This window comes from Gadus macrocephalus, chromosome 13, assembly GCF_031168955.1.
Source record: "Gadus macrocephalus chromosome 13, ASM3116895v1".
In the NCBI taxonomy this organism is placed as follows: domain Eukaryota; kingdom Metazoa; phylum Chordata; class Actinopteri; order Gadiformes; family Gadidae; genus Gadus; species Gadus macrocephalus.
The window spans coordinates 9,662,678-9,680,043 of NC_082394.1; the positions used below are offsets into that span (position 1 = coordinate 9,662,678).

The 17,366-nt window shown below is 46.6% G+C and overlaps 1 protein-coding gene across 1 annotated transcript in view; it reads left to right on the forward strand.

Moving 5' to 3' along the window:
• Positions 1 to 17,366, forward strand: part of LOC132471020 (plexin-A1-like) — a 162,312-nt gene that overhangs the window by 30,473 nt on the left and 114,473 nt on the right. Inside the window, 1 exon segment of the mRNA XM_060069984.1 lies at positions 11,065 to 11,247. Within this exon segment, the coding sequence (XP_059925967.1) occupies positions 11,065 to 11,247 (183 nt within the window).

The following is a 17,366-nucleotide window of genomic DNA, read 5'->3' on the forward strand; positions in this document are numbered from 1 at the left end:
TTTGATACATATTTCATTAGGTTTTAAAACGAGAGCGCGCATCCATTTTGCTGTCAAGCCATGTGCCAAATGGGCAGTCCAAATGTGTTTTTCAGCAGTGCTGGGGAAAGCTTGTTGTCCCACGAGTTGCTTGTCATTGAAATGGTGCTCCAGGCATCCTTCCTCACTCTCCACTCTCTTTATACATTACTGGCGGCATGCTGGTTTGACCCCTGACCTTTCCCCACAATACCATTCATTCCCAGTGGCCCTTCATACAGGCTACTGGTTATTAGTGAGAGGAAGTGTGAGAAATTGTGTGGATTTCCTCTCTGTATCCCATTCTCTCTCTCTCCTGCCCTCGCATTTTCTTTCCCCCTTTCACAAATTTTCTCTCTCCCTTTCCACTCTCTTCCATTCTCTTCCTTTCTGTCTTTCATTCTCCCTGTCTCTCATCGTCTCTTCCATTCTCTCTCCCTCTCTTTCTTGCTCTCTCACTTTCTCGCTCTCGCTCTCTCTCGCTCTCACCCCCCCCCCCCCCCCCCCCCTCCCTCCTATTTATCCTTCTCTCTAGAAGCTTGGGTTTGCTTTGATTTAGTCAGACTGGGGACATCATTAGACCAGTCTGCTGGATTTGTGGAATGTCACTACACACACACACACACACACACACACACACACACACACACACACACACACACACACACACACACACACACACACACACACACACACACACACACACACACACACACACACACACTCTGAGTGTCAATTCATTGAGTGTGCTACACTGCACTGGTATGTGCAGAAGGAGATCCTAGGGGACAGGGGGAGCTTGGCCTGACTGATGGACTGGGCATGGCCCCGCATGTGTTACAGAGCACAACTCACACACACAGGAGGGACACCGATGGAAGACTCTGATCATTTTGTAGAACTCATGGATTCCCCATTGGGGAATGTTACCACCTCATAGCTATAACTATTACTACTACTGCACCTAATACAATAAAAGCATTTGCGAGTATTGCAATTCTTTGTTGTTAGTATCACTGTTTTAACTGCTATAACAGTAAAATCATAATGTATTTACAGTTATCATAATACTATGCATGTTATAATAATAATCATATTACCTAGAATTTGAACAACCTTTTGACTTGGCTAAGCAACATTTCAAATTTCTAAATGCTCAGAATCCTCTCAGCTACTCGATTCGATCCATCGCCGTTTTCTCGTGTTTCCCTCCCTTTTCTCCTGCTTTTCCCTCTCCCCCATTACTCACCAAGCCTCATCTTCTCAAGTCCACTCATCCCTTTCTCCACTTCATCTCCACCACACCGGGACTTCATTAAAACGGCCATTTAAAGCTCTTTTAAATGTCAGATGCAGGCAATTTAACTGGCAGGTGTCTTCTCGCTCACTCATGACACACATACACACACACACACACACACGCAGACACACACAGACAGACACACACACGCACTCACGCAGCCTTTCACCTTGCACTTCAACTTGCTCTTTATGGGTCTTCATTAGTCTGAGTGCGCAGGTGTGAAGGGCAAAAAAAGAGCGAGGGTTATAGATGAGCCAGTGTTCTCTCCTACCCCCCCTTCCCCCCTTCGTGTCAGTAATGTATTGTCAATTTCAGTCTATAACTGCATTCCTTTTTTCAAACCCTTTTCATTCTCCCTTTTGTGCCTTTTCCTTTTCCTTTTCATCACTCTTATTGTCGTACTTTGAGAAAGGGGAGCTTTGGCGAAGATTTAGCTGAAACATGTTCCAACCTGCACACACACAAAGACTTCAGGACGAAACTGCTAGGCACGACATAACGAACGTTCTGAGAAGTAAGGTCATGTAGTGGCCGACCATGTGACCCGGGGGAGCTGGCCCTAGGTTAATGATGTCAGCCATGGTGACCTGGAGGCGCTGGCCTGGCGTCAGCGGGCAGCGTCGTGACCCCAACTCCCGGTTCAGTCCTGACGGAGACCTCCGATCTGACCTCAGATCAGCTTCTGGTAACCGCCGGTCGCCGGCTGGGAACAGACATTTTACGGTGCTCACAAAGACCCCGCTAACGACCACAGTTCCACTTAGACGGTTGTTTTTTCCTTTTTAGTGTGCACTGCAGACGTAGTGATGTTAAATCCACACTGCACGGTGTAATTATGCACTAAAATCTAAGATTAGACGGTAAAAGGAGCCTCATTTGGTTCACGGTGCTTCAATGGCGACGGTAAATGTTGTGAGATATCGACGCGTGGAGGACCTGTATACGTGCTTGTTGGGGTAAACACCACCAGCAGTTAACAGGGCAGATGGGGAAGACAGAGAGGGTGGGGGGGACGGGACGTGGAGACGATGGCGCTGTGTTTGAAGGGGCACTGTGGGAAAGACTTTAGTGACCTGTGTGAGGGTGTGAGTATAACTTTAGGCTGACCCTGGTTCAAAGAGGTGGAGCTGGAGATAGCAGGGTGAGGGTTAAGGGTTGGGTGAGGGGGGGTGACGGGGGGGGATGGACAGCTGCTAGACAAGCAAGCGACTACGTGATGGATGGCCGAGCAGCCCGTGGCCTCTCGGCGTGCGTTTGATTTCTTGAGTTATTCCGTCCTTAGGGAGCTCCACTAGGGATGTTCTATGTGCGCAGCGGGAGGCTGGCAGTCCTGTTGTAAATGAAATTGTTCTTTAGATACATAACGGGGCCAATGCAGACTGGTAATAATGTGGTACGGGGAGCTGAATCGCATGGCTCATCGACATTTGGCTGGCTGTTTGTTTTTAATAGTGTGTGTGTGTGTGTGTGTGTGTGTGTGTGTGTGTGTGTCGGCCGTGTAGTGCATGTTTCAGTGTCCCTGAGCGTAATTACCACACCCCTGACCTTCTCCACCATTTGAGCGCTGATCAATAAAAGGTATTTCCAGGGCGAGAGAAGGTGTGGGGAGAGATGGAGAGAGAGAGATAATGGAGAGATGGAGAGAGAGATGCGTAGAGAGGGAGGGAGAGAATGAGGGACAGCAGTTTAATGAGGGGGGAGGGGCCAGTGGCACAGAATGTGTGTGTGTGTGTGTTCAGGAAGTGGGTTGAGAAAAAGTGGGGATATAGAACAGCAGGAGGAATATCCTCCAGTATGTACGAGAGAGAGCGAGGGAGAGAGAGAGAGACCCGGTGTCCTTCACCAGATGGTACATGGGTTAATTTCTTGAGGTGGGGGGGGGGGGGGGGGGGGGGGGGTACCTTTTTAAGATATTCCGAACTGGTCCTGTTGTTGCATCAGATAATAACAGACATAATCAATCATTCAGAAAGCAGACGAAAAAACATGATTGATTGCGGATAAAAGCAAATGTAGACAAAAGCCCCTGTCTGGTTATTAAAAGTATAGACAAATCTTTATTATGGGACAGCGTGTTTGTTCTGAGCCCTCACTGGCCAGCTGTCGTTACTCTACACAGTGTCAGAGCTAAACCTATGTAGGATATCATTAAGTCACATGGCAGTAAACATACCTGCTCGCGAGTTTGAATTTCATTATGTTAATGTATTCCTGTGCATGGATACACACACGTTTGGGTGCCATGCACGCATGTATGTATGCATGCATGCATGCATGCATGCATGCATGCATGCATTCGTTGGTGTGCGGCTGCCGTGCTATTTCAATGCACGTGTGCAGCCGTGCGTGCGTTGCCTCCGGCTGGCGTTGCGTGGCCCGTGCTTCAGGAGCCGTGGCGGTTATCAAGCCAACTGCCTCCTGTAGAGTGCGGCCTGAGGATACCGTGCGCTCCTCGGCGCGACGCTCTCTCCCCCCCCCCCTCTCCGTAAATGAGGTCTTGTATAGCCCCGCGATGAGCAGCGCTGATAACGCAGGATTCTATTAGCTCCTCTCTAGGGCTTCCTGTTTCGGCCTGCACTCCCATTGGATCCTCCTAGCGTTCTTTTTTTTTCTTTCCCTGTTCATTATTATTATTAAGCTTGTGTGTACCCACAAGTGTGCACCGGCTGAAACCGCTACTTTTTTTTCATGCTTTTTTATATTAGTTTTTAGCGCAATTTGATTCGAGGCAAATTTGAGCAAACTCCTCCTGACCTTATTTAACCCCTCATTAGGATTTCAGAATTTCCCTTTTGCCTGGATGTGCAGTCTGTAAAACACAGTCTCATTTCTGTGGACCTAATCAAAAGGGATGTGCCGGCAAATGCGTTAAAGTAATTAGACCTGATTAATTGAGTCAGAGTTGACGAGCTGGAGTTAATTGACAGACTAAATGAGTCGAGGCAAGAGGATTGCATGTTTTTTTCTCTCAAACATTACGGCCGTCGACGTGCCGTGTTTGTTCTGCTAGCACAGCGAGATTGGATTTGAGATTGTGGGCTGGACCCTTACACCCAAAGACTGGAGGTTATTTCAACTGACTGAATCCCTGATCGTTCTCTGCTGTGTTCACAAGCCCACGCTTCAAAATTGGAACAAAATGTTGATTGGTCAATCAACTAAAAGACAGCTGCAAGCAACATTATCTCACGTAGGTCAGAAAATAGACTATTTGAATGAGCTCATTGGCTATTGATTAATATAAAAGAAATCTCAACAAGTTAATTGCCTAGTCTCATCATGACCGTCCGGGTGTGTTTGTCTGGATTTATGTGTGCGTTAGCGTGCATGTAAATGTCAATCAATATGGCTTGTTTTGTTACTGTGTTACCTTCCTAGCTCACGCTTTCTCCCTCCCTCTCCCTCCCACCCTCTCCTTCCCTCCTTTTCCCATTCAATTCAGAAGTGTTTCCCTTAACAAATCCGTTCCTCTGATGATACTAATTGTCAGTGTAATTCTCTATTGATCTCTGCGTGTGTGTGTGTTTGTGTGCGTTTATGGAGCTTAAAGTATAGGCACAGTAAGCGCTAGAGGCAGCGTCGGAGGAGCACAGCCTGTATTGCACGTGTCAGTAGTGTGTGTTTGATGGAGTGTGTGTTTCATAGCGTGGCTCAGTCAGTGTAACCTCAGACTGTCATCGAAGGAAAGCCAAATTCATTTAGTCAGTGCTGGTGGGATTCGAAGTTACCTACATTGTGTGTTTGTGTGTGATGGATCGTGTGCCTGCATGTGTGTGTGTGTGTGTGTTTGTGCGTTACTATGTGGTTTCAATGTGTGTTGACAGGGTATGGAAGTGGCAGTTTGCCCTAGTTGCCAGAGCAGTGCACCCAAGGTTTGGGTGCTCACTTTACGCTGGGAAAGTCTCTGCAATCATTAACCTTTTCATAGTCCTATCTTAACCAATGAGAATCTGTGCTTTATTCCACAGTGGAAAACATGCATCCCACAGACTTTCGTGAGATAACAGTAGGGTCATAATCCATGTATTGTGTGTGAATTAACATTTGGCCCTTGGGCAAAGCATTGCTATGTTAAGTGCAGGTAAAGAAAGTTCCTTAAGAATGATCCGGTATGAGCAGTTAATATGAAGACTTGCCCTTTACAGTTCCACATCAATGAACTACAAATCAAACCATAAACAACCGTCAAATGCAACAAGATCCACCATATTTTTCCTCGACGACGCAAAAAACAATATGCTCAAAGCGGTGTGGGAGAATATTTTAATCAACTGATTGAGTGGATAAAAAAAAAATAATTATGGATGAAAGTTACTTAATATCTAATTGTTGGTAACTGGTATGTGTGGAATAACTATGATGGGTTGCCCCGTTACTGGAAAATAATGTTCTTGCTGGTTCTAAGCAACCTCGACTTTGCATCTGCTGCAAGTGGTTTATTCCTCGTTTGAATACACACGTGCAATGATTTGTTGCCACCCTTGCATTCCTTTGTGAATGCATGTGTGTTTTGGACTCCCTCCACCAGTCATCATGACCCCTACTGTGTGACTCATTGCTGTTGAGTTGTGTTGTCATAGCTGATCTCAGCATTTGATACATGGCAGGCTGAAGGCTAAAAAAGGTGTGCTTTTCTACGCTATGATAGAAGAGTAGTAGCTGGCAGTATGTATGTGTGAGTGTGTGTCTGTTTACCTACGAATATCTATGTGTGTTTACGCACACACACACACACACGCACATACCACTGTGTGTATCCTAAGGTGAAGCCTGGGATGTCTCCAAGAGCCACGAACCCACGCAGAGATTTTTGGTTAATTTATGAGCTGGCCTCTCCCAGAATCCTTCACTTCACCTACATCCAGACATCCTTGCTCTCTCGCTCTCTCTTCACTGTCTTACCATGTTATTCTCTCCATCTTTCACTTTCAACTCTTACTCAATCATTCATTCACTCATTCACTCACTCACTTACTCAGCTGCAGCTGCCTACCTCTCTCTCGCTCTCAGATACCTACCTCTCTCTCTATCTCGCTCTGTGTTTCTCTAGGGTTATGACACAGTAGAATTTCATCACTGCTGCTGTACATTCTGTACGCAAGCACACGGCTGTGAATAGCTCAGCTGTGTTTAGATGCCATTCTTTTAGCCAGGGGTGTGGAATGTAGAACTGTGTTTAAGAGGGCCCTCCCTCCTACCTTTTGTGAGTTTGTACATGTGTTGCCTTCCCTCACACTATATGCCGATTGTGTATTCCTGTGCGCTGCAGCATGTGTCGCACAATGATGTTGGAACACATGACTTGGAAACAAGCAACTTGTCAGTGGAAGGCCGGGCAATAGTTCTTTCTTCAAGACACGAACACAAAGGCTCTTGTGGACACGCACACTGGCTTAAATCGTAGGCTTTAACACAATGGTCAGATTTGGCTGAAATAGCTCGGTCCTTTGTGCTCGTCTCAAACACATTTCTGACATTTTTGCCACGTTCTCCCGTGGCTTGTTTGACCCTACGTCAACTCCCCCCACACTAACACACTCACTCTCTCACTCACTATACACACTACAACCCCATGCATGCTTCTCTCTGTGGCTCCACGTGTGTTTGTGTTTCCTATTTCGAAAGACGCAAAATGGGCGTAATTAGCGGCGAGCGATGTCATCAGCAGCATAGTTTATTATGGTTTCCCCCCATGTTATGTTATGCTATGTTGTTTCCACCCCCCTCTATGAATAGAGGCAGCTATTGACAGACTGGGTGGCTGTGGTGGGTGCACCCATTCACATTGCATAGCGTGTTTTGTTTAAAAGGGAAAGCCGCCCGTCATAAAGGCCATGATTATTCTTGCACTCCAGTCAACGAGTGACATATTTGAAACCGGCCCATGTTATTTATGTTATTTATTGTGGGCTGTGTGGGAGTTTACGTGTATGTACATGTGTTGTGTGCCATATGAATGGCTATATTTCATGGTGTGGCGTGGTGAAGGCCAGAGGTCTGCTCAGAGGGGGGGTAAAACCACAGCTCCTTGGCCAGCTGCCAACTCGTAGACCTAAGCCTCATTACCGCTACTGCAGGTGACAGACGCACACACACACACACACACACACACAAGCAAGGGTGCACGCGCACACAAGCACACGTATACATACTGATATATTTCTTGCACATTATATGAACAATAAATCAAAGCTTATTTCTCTTTCTGACCTTGGGTCTGTAGCAGGACGTGTGTGGATATCAACACACAAACACACACACACACACAAACACACAGGTTCAAGTGCACTGTTTGCACCTTAGACACACAGTCCTTCCGAGTCTGGACAACTCGTATTGAATTGATTGAAATGGATGCTTTTAAAAAACTATTTGATCCTGAAAATAAAAGTGAAACATTTTTCAACCTATAAGGGATTGAACAAGATATTAGTCAGCATGCCATCATGTATTTATTTTGGATTGATGGACTTTATGCAATAATATAAAAGTTTTTAAATGATCTATGGTAATGGTGTTCATGTTAACAAAGGTATTATTCTAAACATTATTGAATAAGGTTAGTTATTCTTGGGTTAACCCTAATCCACTAACCCTAACCCCTAGGCTAATGTTATTTAATAATGCTTTTTACTGCATTAGATATTAATGTTTAAATGTTAATTAATGGTGAATTAATGAAGTCTAAAGTGTTACTAAATTATGTAATATGTGCTTCTGAACACCTTATTTATGAAGACAATCAAAGTACATGAATTACATTCAAGAATATAGTCATTTTAAGCTTGTTTTCAGACGCCAATCTAACTATGAAAATATATCTCAACATACCATACTCCTTTCACAAATCGCTTTTTTGCCACTCTGCCAAGACGCCGTTCAAAACACCAGCTTTTTTCACGTTTCTGGACATCGCGTCCGCCACAGGGGTTGGAGCTAAATCTTCACACATCCCCCGTCTGCTCCATGCGTTAACATGTTCCTCACACTCTCGCATGCCGGGCTGCTGTCCACAGACTGGACGGAATTGGAAGATAAATCAGAGAGGAAAGCATGAGGAAAAAACTCTCTCTTTCCCACTTCCTGGTTTTGTGAGCGAGTTCAAAGAGGCTCTGAACCCCTTTGATCCTCCAGCCAGATCCTCGTAACGATGGCTCCTGTAGCTAGGCTGTGTTCTACTGATAGCACAGAGGAACCCAGCAGGTATGAAGATGTATGTATAAATACACAGTATATACTGTAGTATACAACCCTGAGGTCGGTTTGGTGTGTGTGATGGGGTTGCGTTGATCTACTCCTGGTGAATTTCTGCCCAACTGGCTTTCCCTCTATTTGAAAGCCCCTCAGAGAATCCTATAACTGTTATGCTCCCTCGCGAGTATTTCTCGATGCACGGTGTGTATGTGTGTTGGCCCTTGGGGGTGTTCCTACGCTCTCGCTCGCCCTCGCTCTGTAACTGTCGGTCGGTCTCTCTTTCTCTCCCCCTCACCCTCTCTGTCTTTCTCTCTCACCTTCTCTCTCCCCTCGTCTCCCTCTTTCTCTCACCCTCACCCTCACTCTTTCTCTTTCTCTTGCTCTCTCTCTTGCTCTCTCCCCAATTTCTGACATTTAGTCTTCCCTGCACAAAATAGATTAACCCTTCACAGGCCTTCCCCTTAGGCACCGACATGAGACTGTTCAGTGAGAGAGAGAGAGCGAGAGGCAAGTGTAATCCAGATTGATGGGTTCTGTTTCCGTGGCTACATGATTTGAAATCGCTGCCCTCAAGTTGTATGTCATATGAACACTATGGGAATTGGTCGTTTCCTGTTAGCTCGTAAGCGAATGTAATTACACACACACAAACGCACGCACACGCACACACTCATAAGTGCACACACCTGAGCTACACTATATGAAACAGAATTCACAATAACTTGCATTGCACAATATTGACGTAACACAATACACGTTTTATCGTTGCGTTAATATTATTTTTCCCAAAACGTACAGCTTTTTCACGTAACCCGGTTCTCTAAAAAGCATCACAGTCACAATGATGTTATTACCATCCAAAATACCCCCTCAAAACGTATAGTCCCCCATCCTTCACGCCCGCACACTCACTCACACACACACTCTAGAATGATGTCCAGTTTAAAACTAGTTTCTCCTCATCGTCGTTGGTCTCACTGTGTGCACAAAAGGAAGTGGTGTGTGTGTGTGTGTGTGTGTGTGTGTCGGCTTTGTTCGGTAGAGAGAGATTGCCCCCTGGCCATTAGTTCTTACAAAGGAAACTTGTTTCAGGTAATGTCTGTGTGCGTGTTCCTGTCACACACACACAACCCACATACAAGAAACACACACACAAAGAAACACACGCATGACACACGCAAACACACACACACAGACACGACACACACACAGACACACAACCAAAATATACACCTTCAGAAAAAGACCCAGGGAAAATGGCTCTTCTCTCATTCATTCTTTCTTTCATTCTGTTGGATGCAGATTGCCTTGCTAGGACTATTGACGTCTGCCAGGCTACAGTAGTTACTGTGTGTGTGTGTGTGTGTGTGTGTGTGTGGGGGGGGGGGAAGAAGGTAGAAAAAGAAAGAAGAATAAAGGGATATTGATGTGTGACATGCTGCAAGCAATTTAGAGAGAGAGGGAAGAGAGAGAGCTACTCTCCTGTGTGGATCAATCAGATGATGTAGCGATAAGACTGTGGATTACTCCGTCATTTACACACTCCCCGTGTGTGTGTCTGTCTGTGTGTGTGTGTGTTTGCACGAAACACACACCACATCAGTTCGCCTCCATTAACACACGCCAGGCGTCCTCTCGAACCCAGCCTTCCTTACTAACTCTGCTCTCGCTCTCTCAGGCGTTCTGTCAATCTCTTTCTCTGTCAGTCTCTCTCACCCAGTTTCCTGCTCTCTCTATCTCCCTCTCTCCCTCTCCCTGGCAATCAATGTCTCGTGAGCCAGCTGATAGTGCATATGGGCGCGACATGCTCTTTAGCCCTGGCCTGAATAGTTAATGTGTCATGTGCTCAGTGTGATGCCCAGGGTAATCCCCCCCGTCCCCCCCCTGCCCCCACCCACCCGCTGCACCAACGGAAATCTCTAGAACGTGTCAGTGGGTCACCGCCAGTCCCCTGGGCAAAAGCGGGTGTGGTGTAGCAGTGGGTGTGGCCCAGCACGAGGGGGTGTGGTTTAGCAGTGGGTGTGGCCCAGCACGAGGGGGTGTGGTTTAGCAGTGGGTGTGGCCCAGCACGAGGGGGTGTGGTTTAGCAGTGGGTGCGGCCCAGCACGAGGGGGTGCGGTTTAGCAGTGGGTGTGGCCCAGCACGAGGGGGTGCGGTTTAGCAGTGGGTGTGGCCCAGCACGAGGGGGTGTGGTTTGGCAGTAGTGGGTGTGGCCCAGCACGAGGGGGTGTGGTTTGGCAGTAGTGGGTGTGATTTTAGGAGTTTCGCAAGCCTAGTGATAAACATAACAAAGGTCAATAACTTAGAGGTGTACACGTGTATCACATTGACAGTGGATTTAAAAACGCTGTTATAATTAGCCATAATTATCCAAACGTCATTCTGCAATATCATACATTTCAAGCATTAATAATCATTTAGATAAATGTGCATTTCTATGAATATCCAAACTGTGTTCTTATGTAATGTAATGTCGTTAATGGTGTCCAAGTGTATTTTAACTCATGACACTCTATGGACATTAAGAGCTCCCTTCCTCTGTGCTCCAGCCCCTGCAGATAAACGACGACTTCTGCGGCCAGGACTTTAACCAGCCCCTGGGGGGCACCAGCACCATCGAGGGGCACCCCCTCTTCATCGACAAGGATGACGGCATGACCTCCGTGGCGGCCTACGACTACCGCGGCAACACGGTGGTCTTCGTCGGCACGCGCAACGGCAAGATGAAGAAGGTAGGGACAACAAAATGGCTCCTCGTCGAGGGCACTGTTCGCGTCGCGTCTGTTGTGCGTATCTTTTGCTTTTGTTCAAGTGTTTCGTTTCGCCCCGGCGCCGGTTGGCTGTGGCTTGTTTACTCGGTTGGATGAATGCGCGTGAGTTGACCGCCGAAATACGTCACTGCGTTTTTATGATTCAAGAACGCTCCAAAAATGCTGTGTGCTTAGAGTCAACATCTGTCACACAGGGTGCGACTTACTGAAGTATTTTTTTCGGGGAGGAGGGGAGGGTTGGTTGGTGCTTGCATCGGGTGGCAGCGCTGTGATATCTGGGTTAAGACTCGACAGGCAGCTGTGTGTTTTTCACAGCCTAATCTTTGGCACGTTGTCACATTGAGCCCAAAGAACACCCTCTCACCACTGGCCACGGCCTCCTCTACATAGTTTTGGCTCGTTTTCCCCCCCCCCCCCCCTCTCTAGAAATCTCCGGTTTCCGACAGATTTATGAACAGATACAGTGTCCTGGCGTCTCTCTGCTGGTTTTAATGAGCTCACATTCAATCAACTAACAGGCCCTCCTATTGGCTGGCCTAGCCCTTGGGCTACGCGGTTGGGCTCTGTAGCCCCTGACTGATGGAGATAGATGGAGGCGGAGGAGAGGGGGCCGAGGCGTAGAGGTGATCTCTAGATGGATAGATAGACGGGCACCGGGTCTTCTGCTGCTGCTTCATGTTCACTCTCAGCCTTTTGATTTCCATTAGCTCGGATCACGTATTTGGGCCATGGATTAGGTTAGGTTTTTACTTTGTAATCTGCTTAAACGGAGCAGTGTATACACGACTGATCTGGTGCGTCGTACTTCAATGCATTTCGGATCTTCTGGTTTTCATTGTGTCAGACACGGTTTGCTATTGTTTGTGGGGAAATTGTTTGATTTCTTTCTTTTGGGGGCTCCTTGTGTGTTATTTTGCAATTCTATAAAGTTGTTATAGATGCAGATTGTGTGTGTCTGTGTGTTCTGTGTGATGGGAGAGCTCTCAGGGTGGAGGGTAGCTCATTAGAATTCAAGCCCCTTCTCTCTGCACTGCTCAAAACCTGTCAGGCATTCTATATTATGAATCTATAATGTGTGTGTGTGTGTGTGTGTGTGTGTTGTCACTCCTAGTGTGCATAATAATAATGTGCAAGGTTGTAATGCCATGGATTTGGTGTTTGAGAGAGGGAGTCAGAGAGAGACTACTCGCAATACAATGTTGCCTAAGAGTCAGCTCTGAGCATTTGTCAAAGTGACATCCATTCAGTTAGCTTGGCAAAAGCCTCTTTTATTTAGTTAGCTTTGTTTTCAGAAGAAAATGTCTCTGCTAAATGTTCACCATTTAAGGTGTGTGTGTAAAGCGTAATGTGTACTAATAACACAAATCGCTGTGTCAAATTTTACATTTTTATATTTATAAACATGACGAAATACTGGTGCACGCACACCGCACACACACTGTATTAATTCATTGAGTGTACAATGGCTGTGGCCTTTCCTCACTATCGTTGATAACTTTGAGAAGGGTGCAGAAGATGGCGAGTGTGTGAATGAGCAGCATGCGATGACACATTACCTTTGGCGTCCATCATCAGGCCAAGAGATCCAGAACAGACGGCTCCTTGTCCGCCGTTAGACCACGTGTGTCTGTGTGAAATGTCTTTAGGACGCTGAGGGGCCTTTTCATGAGCTGTGTGTTGATATGCGTGTTGCTTCTGATGCACTTTGGTATTTAGTGTGGAAGCGTGAGCGTGCAAAGGGCCTTTTTACACCTATTGGACACTGTCCACTTCAAAGACTTTTGCATTTGAGGAATGAAATTAAGTGTTTACTGTTGAATGTGTGTGGCACACGTGCACAAGCACACGTGCACAAGCACACATGCATCCCCCACACTGTGGGGGATGCATGGAGGTTTATAGCTCTAATGTACAAATTATACAAAAACCTCAATGGAGAGAATTGCAATTTAGTCTATATTATTTGAAAAGGCATGCTCGCTTTCCTTTGTAACCCACTCCGTGTTTCTATACGGAAGTTTTATTTATTTAATTGTAAATCTTGATGATCATCAAGGCTTAGGCGAAACACTAAAAACATATACTTGAGGATTTATTTCAGACTTTCATAGTTCGGCGTCTTTGGAGAATCAATTCACTCACATTTGTCATTTGTCTTTTTTGTGTGGCTAAATTACTTCCTTGGCTCCTATGTCAAGGTTGTCCTGAGCAACATGGCATCAATGCCCGAATGAATGGATTCCCTGTACACACATACGTATACACACACACCCACACACCACATTCACACATGCCCCCACACACCCAAGAAGCTTTCATTAGTGAACCTTGGGTCTGACGGGATGCAGATTTAAGAGCTGCGTGGGATGGACGGATGCAAAAAACAAATTGGAAAGTCGAGGCGAGGTTGATTTATATCCATGCACTCGCATTGAAAGGATGCTAAGCAAGGGTAGCTGTAACAGGGGAGGTCAGAAAGTCACCAATGACTGCCATGGTCAAGGTCTCCGGACCTAACTCTCTCCATTCCAGGTCAAAGTACCTCCATCGCCTCGCTTCTCTCCCCTGTCGGTTTTATAGCTCGCTCGGCCTGACAGTGTTGATTCCTATAGGGCCATCAGAATGCATCATGGGATTTTTCTGTTGCAGTCTCCACCCTATTGAGAGAACTCAAGAGAATTGTAGTGCTGTAACGTCCTACATCAAAATGAAAATACTGAAACCCCAGCTGTTAACTTTGTTTTGCTACGACTCGCATGAGAAAAGCTGTAGCAGTTTCCAACACAACAATGTCTCCCAATAATGACAAATCATTTCACAATTAATGAGTAAACAATGACCCAAACAACATTGAAACCAACAGAATAACTAACACGCCAAGCCTCTCCTTCTCCTGAAATGGCGGTGGTCATTGGGAGGTGACGTCTCAATATTCAATCCCTGTACGTCTATCTCTGCCAGCTCCTGTAGATCAGCCTGCACACACACACACACACGCACACACAGCCTCCATGCCATGCTAACCAATTAGCCAATGCTTCACTACAGTATGGACCAAAGCCCATCTCTGTGGAGAACTGGACCATTTAGTTTGTGTGTGTGTGTGTGTGTGGGTGTGTGTTGGTGCTAAAAGCACAAAGGAACCAAAGCGCATCTGTCTACAGAAGACGGTCGAACCGACGTCACGACTCCCTTCGCCTCTTTTTTTGACACTCCTGCACGTTTAGGGACTGTTGAGCACGAATAAAGCCAGAAGGATACGCGCACGCGCGCGCGCGCGCGCACACACACACACACACACACACACACACACACACACACACACACACACACACACACACACACACACACACACACACACACACACACACACACACACACACACACACACACACACACACACACACACACACACGATCAGACACACGATCAGACACAAGAGGATCCTAATGGATAATCCAATGCCCATTGTTGAACCCCCCGCCTCCTTTCCCGACACTCATGCATAGCGCACACACCCACACACACCCACACAAACTTCAGCTGGGCACTCCATGGGAGCTGTTGCGCACCATCTGCCGTGTGTGTGTGTGTGTGTGTGTGTGTGTTTGTGTGGTCTCTAGTGCCAGGTGGCAGGTGCCCCTGGCGGTCCTACTGTGCCCATTGAGGCCGTGCCAGGCTCAGGTGTGACAAAGTTTAAGAAGGGAGGGGTTGGTCCATTCATCTGGTGGGGTCACAGGGCTAGACTAATCCTGCCTCCCCAGGAGGATGGCTCCACCGTCCAATGCAAACATCCCAACATGTCGCTCCTCTATCTCTCATCAGCGCCTCGTGAAATGAGTTCAACCAGGGCTGGGCCTAATGGAGTAACATATTATCACGATAATCATCGGGAATTTGATACGTTTGCGATAAATATCCTAATATGATTTTGAGAAGAGTGTAGACGTTCTGAATAAGGTTTTTGTGTTAAACTAGCTTTTGTTCTCAGTGACGTCTCAAACCTCATATTTTGCCCTAATGATGCATTTCTTCTCATCCTAATGCATTTATATTAGAAAACTGGGTATTAGGATAATCTATAACCATTAACCAACCACGATAGCCATTCAACGATGATAACTGTTAATATTTAATTATTGCAGCCAAGCCCCAATATTTAATTATTGCAGCCAAGCCCCAAGTTAAACTACAAAAACGTATCAAACTTAGTTTGACAAGTTCACACAATTGAACCTCTGCTAGTTTGTTCAGTTGAGGCATGCATACACAGGGAAAGAATGAGAGGGACGGAATATTCTGGGACGATAGAAGGTCTGCCAGCATAGCACAGGAATTATGTGAGGGTGTGTGCGTGTGTGTGAGCCTGTGTGTTGAAGGATGGTGAAAGAATGATTCCAAATGGAGTACAATTCCCACTGGCACCGCCCTTTCTCAAATATTTTGTACTTTTTATCTTAAGGAAAGTGTTTCTCTCCCCTCCCCAGAAGAAGAAACTAGATGCACTATTGTGATACTGCTATTTTTACGTCTGTGAGATGGACTGAATCAGACACTTTCTTAAGAGTGCATTCTGTGTATTGTACGCTCTGCAGTGCCTGTGTGTGTGTGTGTGTGTGTGGGTGATGCATGTGTGTGCGTGCGTCTCATTATTCTTCTCCGCCAGCTGAGCCACGAGTTATCTGGCCTGGTTTTGCTACACAGAGACCAGCTTTGTGTAGCCGCCTGCTAAAACCTGGGTCATCAGTTTATACATTCACACCGGGAACGTCAGAGGGAGAAGCTGCCATATCCAAGACCAAACGGTGAATCACAAAATTTCCCTGCTAACAATGTCAACTAAATATAGCAGCCTTCCAACCCTAAAAGTCTGCTACTTCACCTCTCCAGAGGGTCATTCTGACTAATGGAACATATTAGCAGCATATTCCTACTGTAGCTAGCTCACAAGCTGGCTGTGAAGTGTGTGTCACCAAAGCATCCCTCTTCTCCACCCTTTACTCTCGCTCTCTAGCTAGGCCAGGGATGCCCACGTTAGCATGTGCCCATAGCATGAAGTGGGTTGAAGTGGGGCAGTGTAAATGAAGGCAGCAGTGTAGCAGGCTAAAGCTACTTGGTGCGCTAGCCTCCCGTGGCTAGTGGCTGGTCGACCGTGGACATGCTCATATGCTTCCAACCGCGCAGGCCCCAGTTGACGCCCGAGGCTATCACAGCAGCACTCTGGGGGGTGTGTGTGTCTTTTTGTGTGTGTGCGACTGTGTGTGTGTGTGTGTGTGTGTGTGTGTGTGTGCGCACGCCTGTGTGTGTGTTGTGTGCAACCGTGTGTGTGTGTGTGTGTGTGTGCGCCCGACTGTGTGTGTGTGTGTGTGTGTGTGTGGGTATGCGTGCAACTGTTTGTGGTGTGCGACTGTGTGTGTGTTTGTGTGCGGTTGTGTGTACGTGCATGGTGTTTGTGCGCGAGTGTGTGCACATTTCTGAGACGAATAATGAAGACAGATATATGGGTGTCTTTTGGGTGAAGCGAGGGTGGGTGGGAGCATAAAGATTTTCTCTTTGTATGTCTACTCTACACTAACCTACACACACACACTATCTGTCCCCCGTGGGCGTTTCTCTGTATGACGCCACACACACACACACATACACACACACACACACACACACACACACACACACACACACACACACACACACACACACACACACACACACACACACACAGAGAGAGACACACACAGACCCACGGACACACACTTTGAACTGTGTAGATTAGAGTGACACCGGAGCAGTGTGTGCACACAGTTTTTAAGCACTAGCCTCTGTGTTCGTGTGTGTGGGGGGGGGATTAAAATATATAATGTACGGAGACCTTATGATTATGGCTGTTGTCTGTTACTATAAATACCATCGCTGAATCCTCCTCATTAAAATAGAACGAGAAATGTGACATTCTCCTTTTGCTGCTACACTAAACCCATGCACGTTATCTTTTCCTGTTCTGTTATCCCCATATCCCTATCTATTGTTGTTCCTGAGTGGACAACGTGCTAGGTCTCTCCTTGTCTCCATGGCTTGGGGTG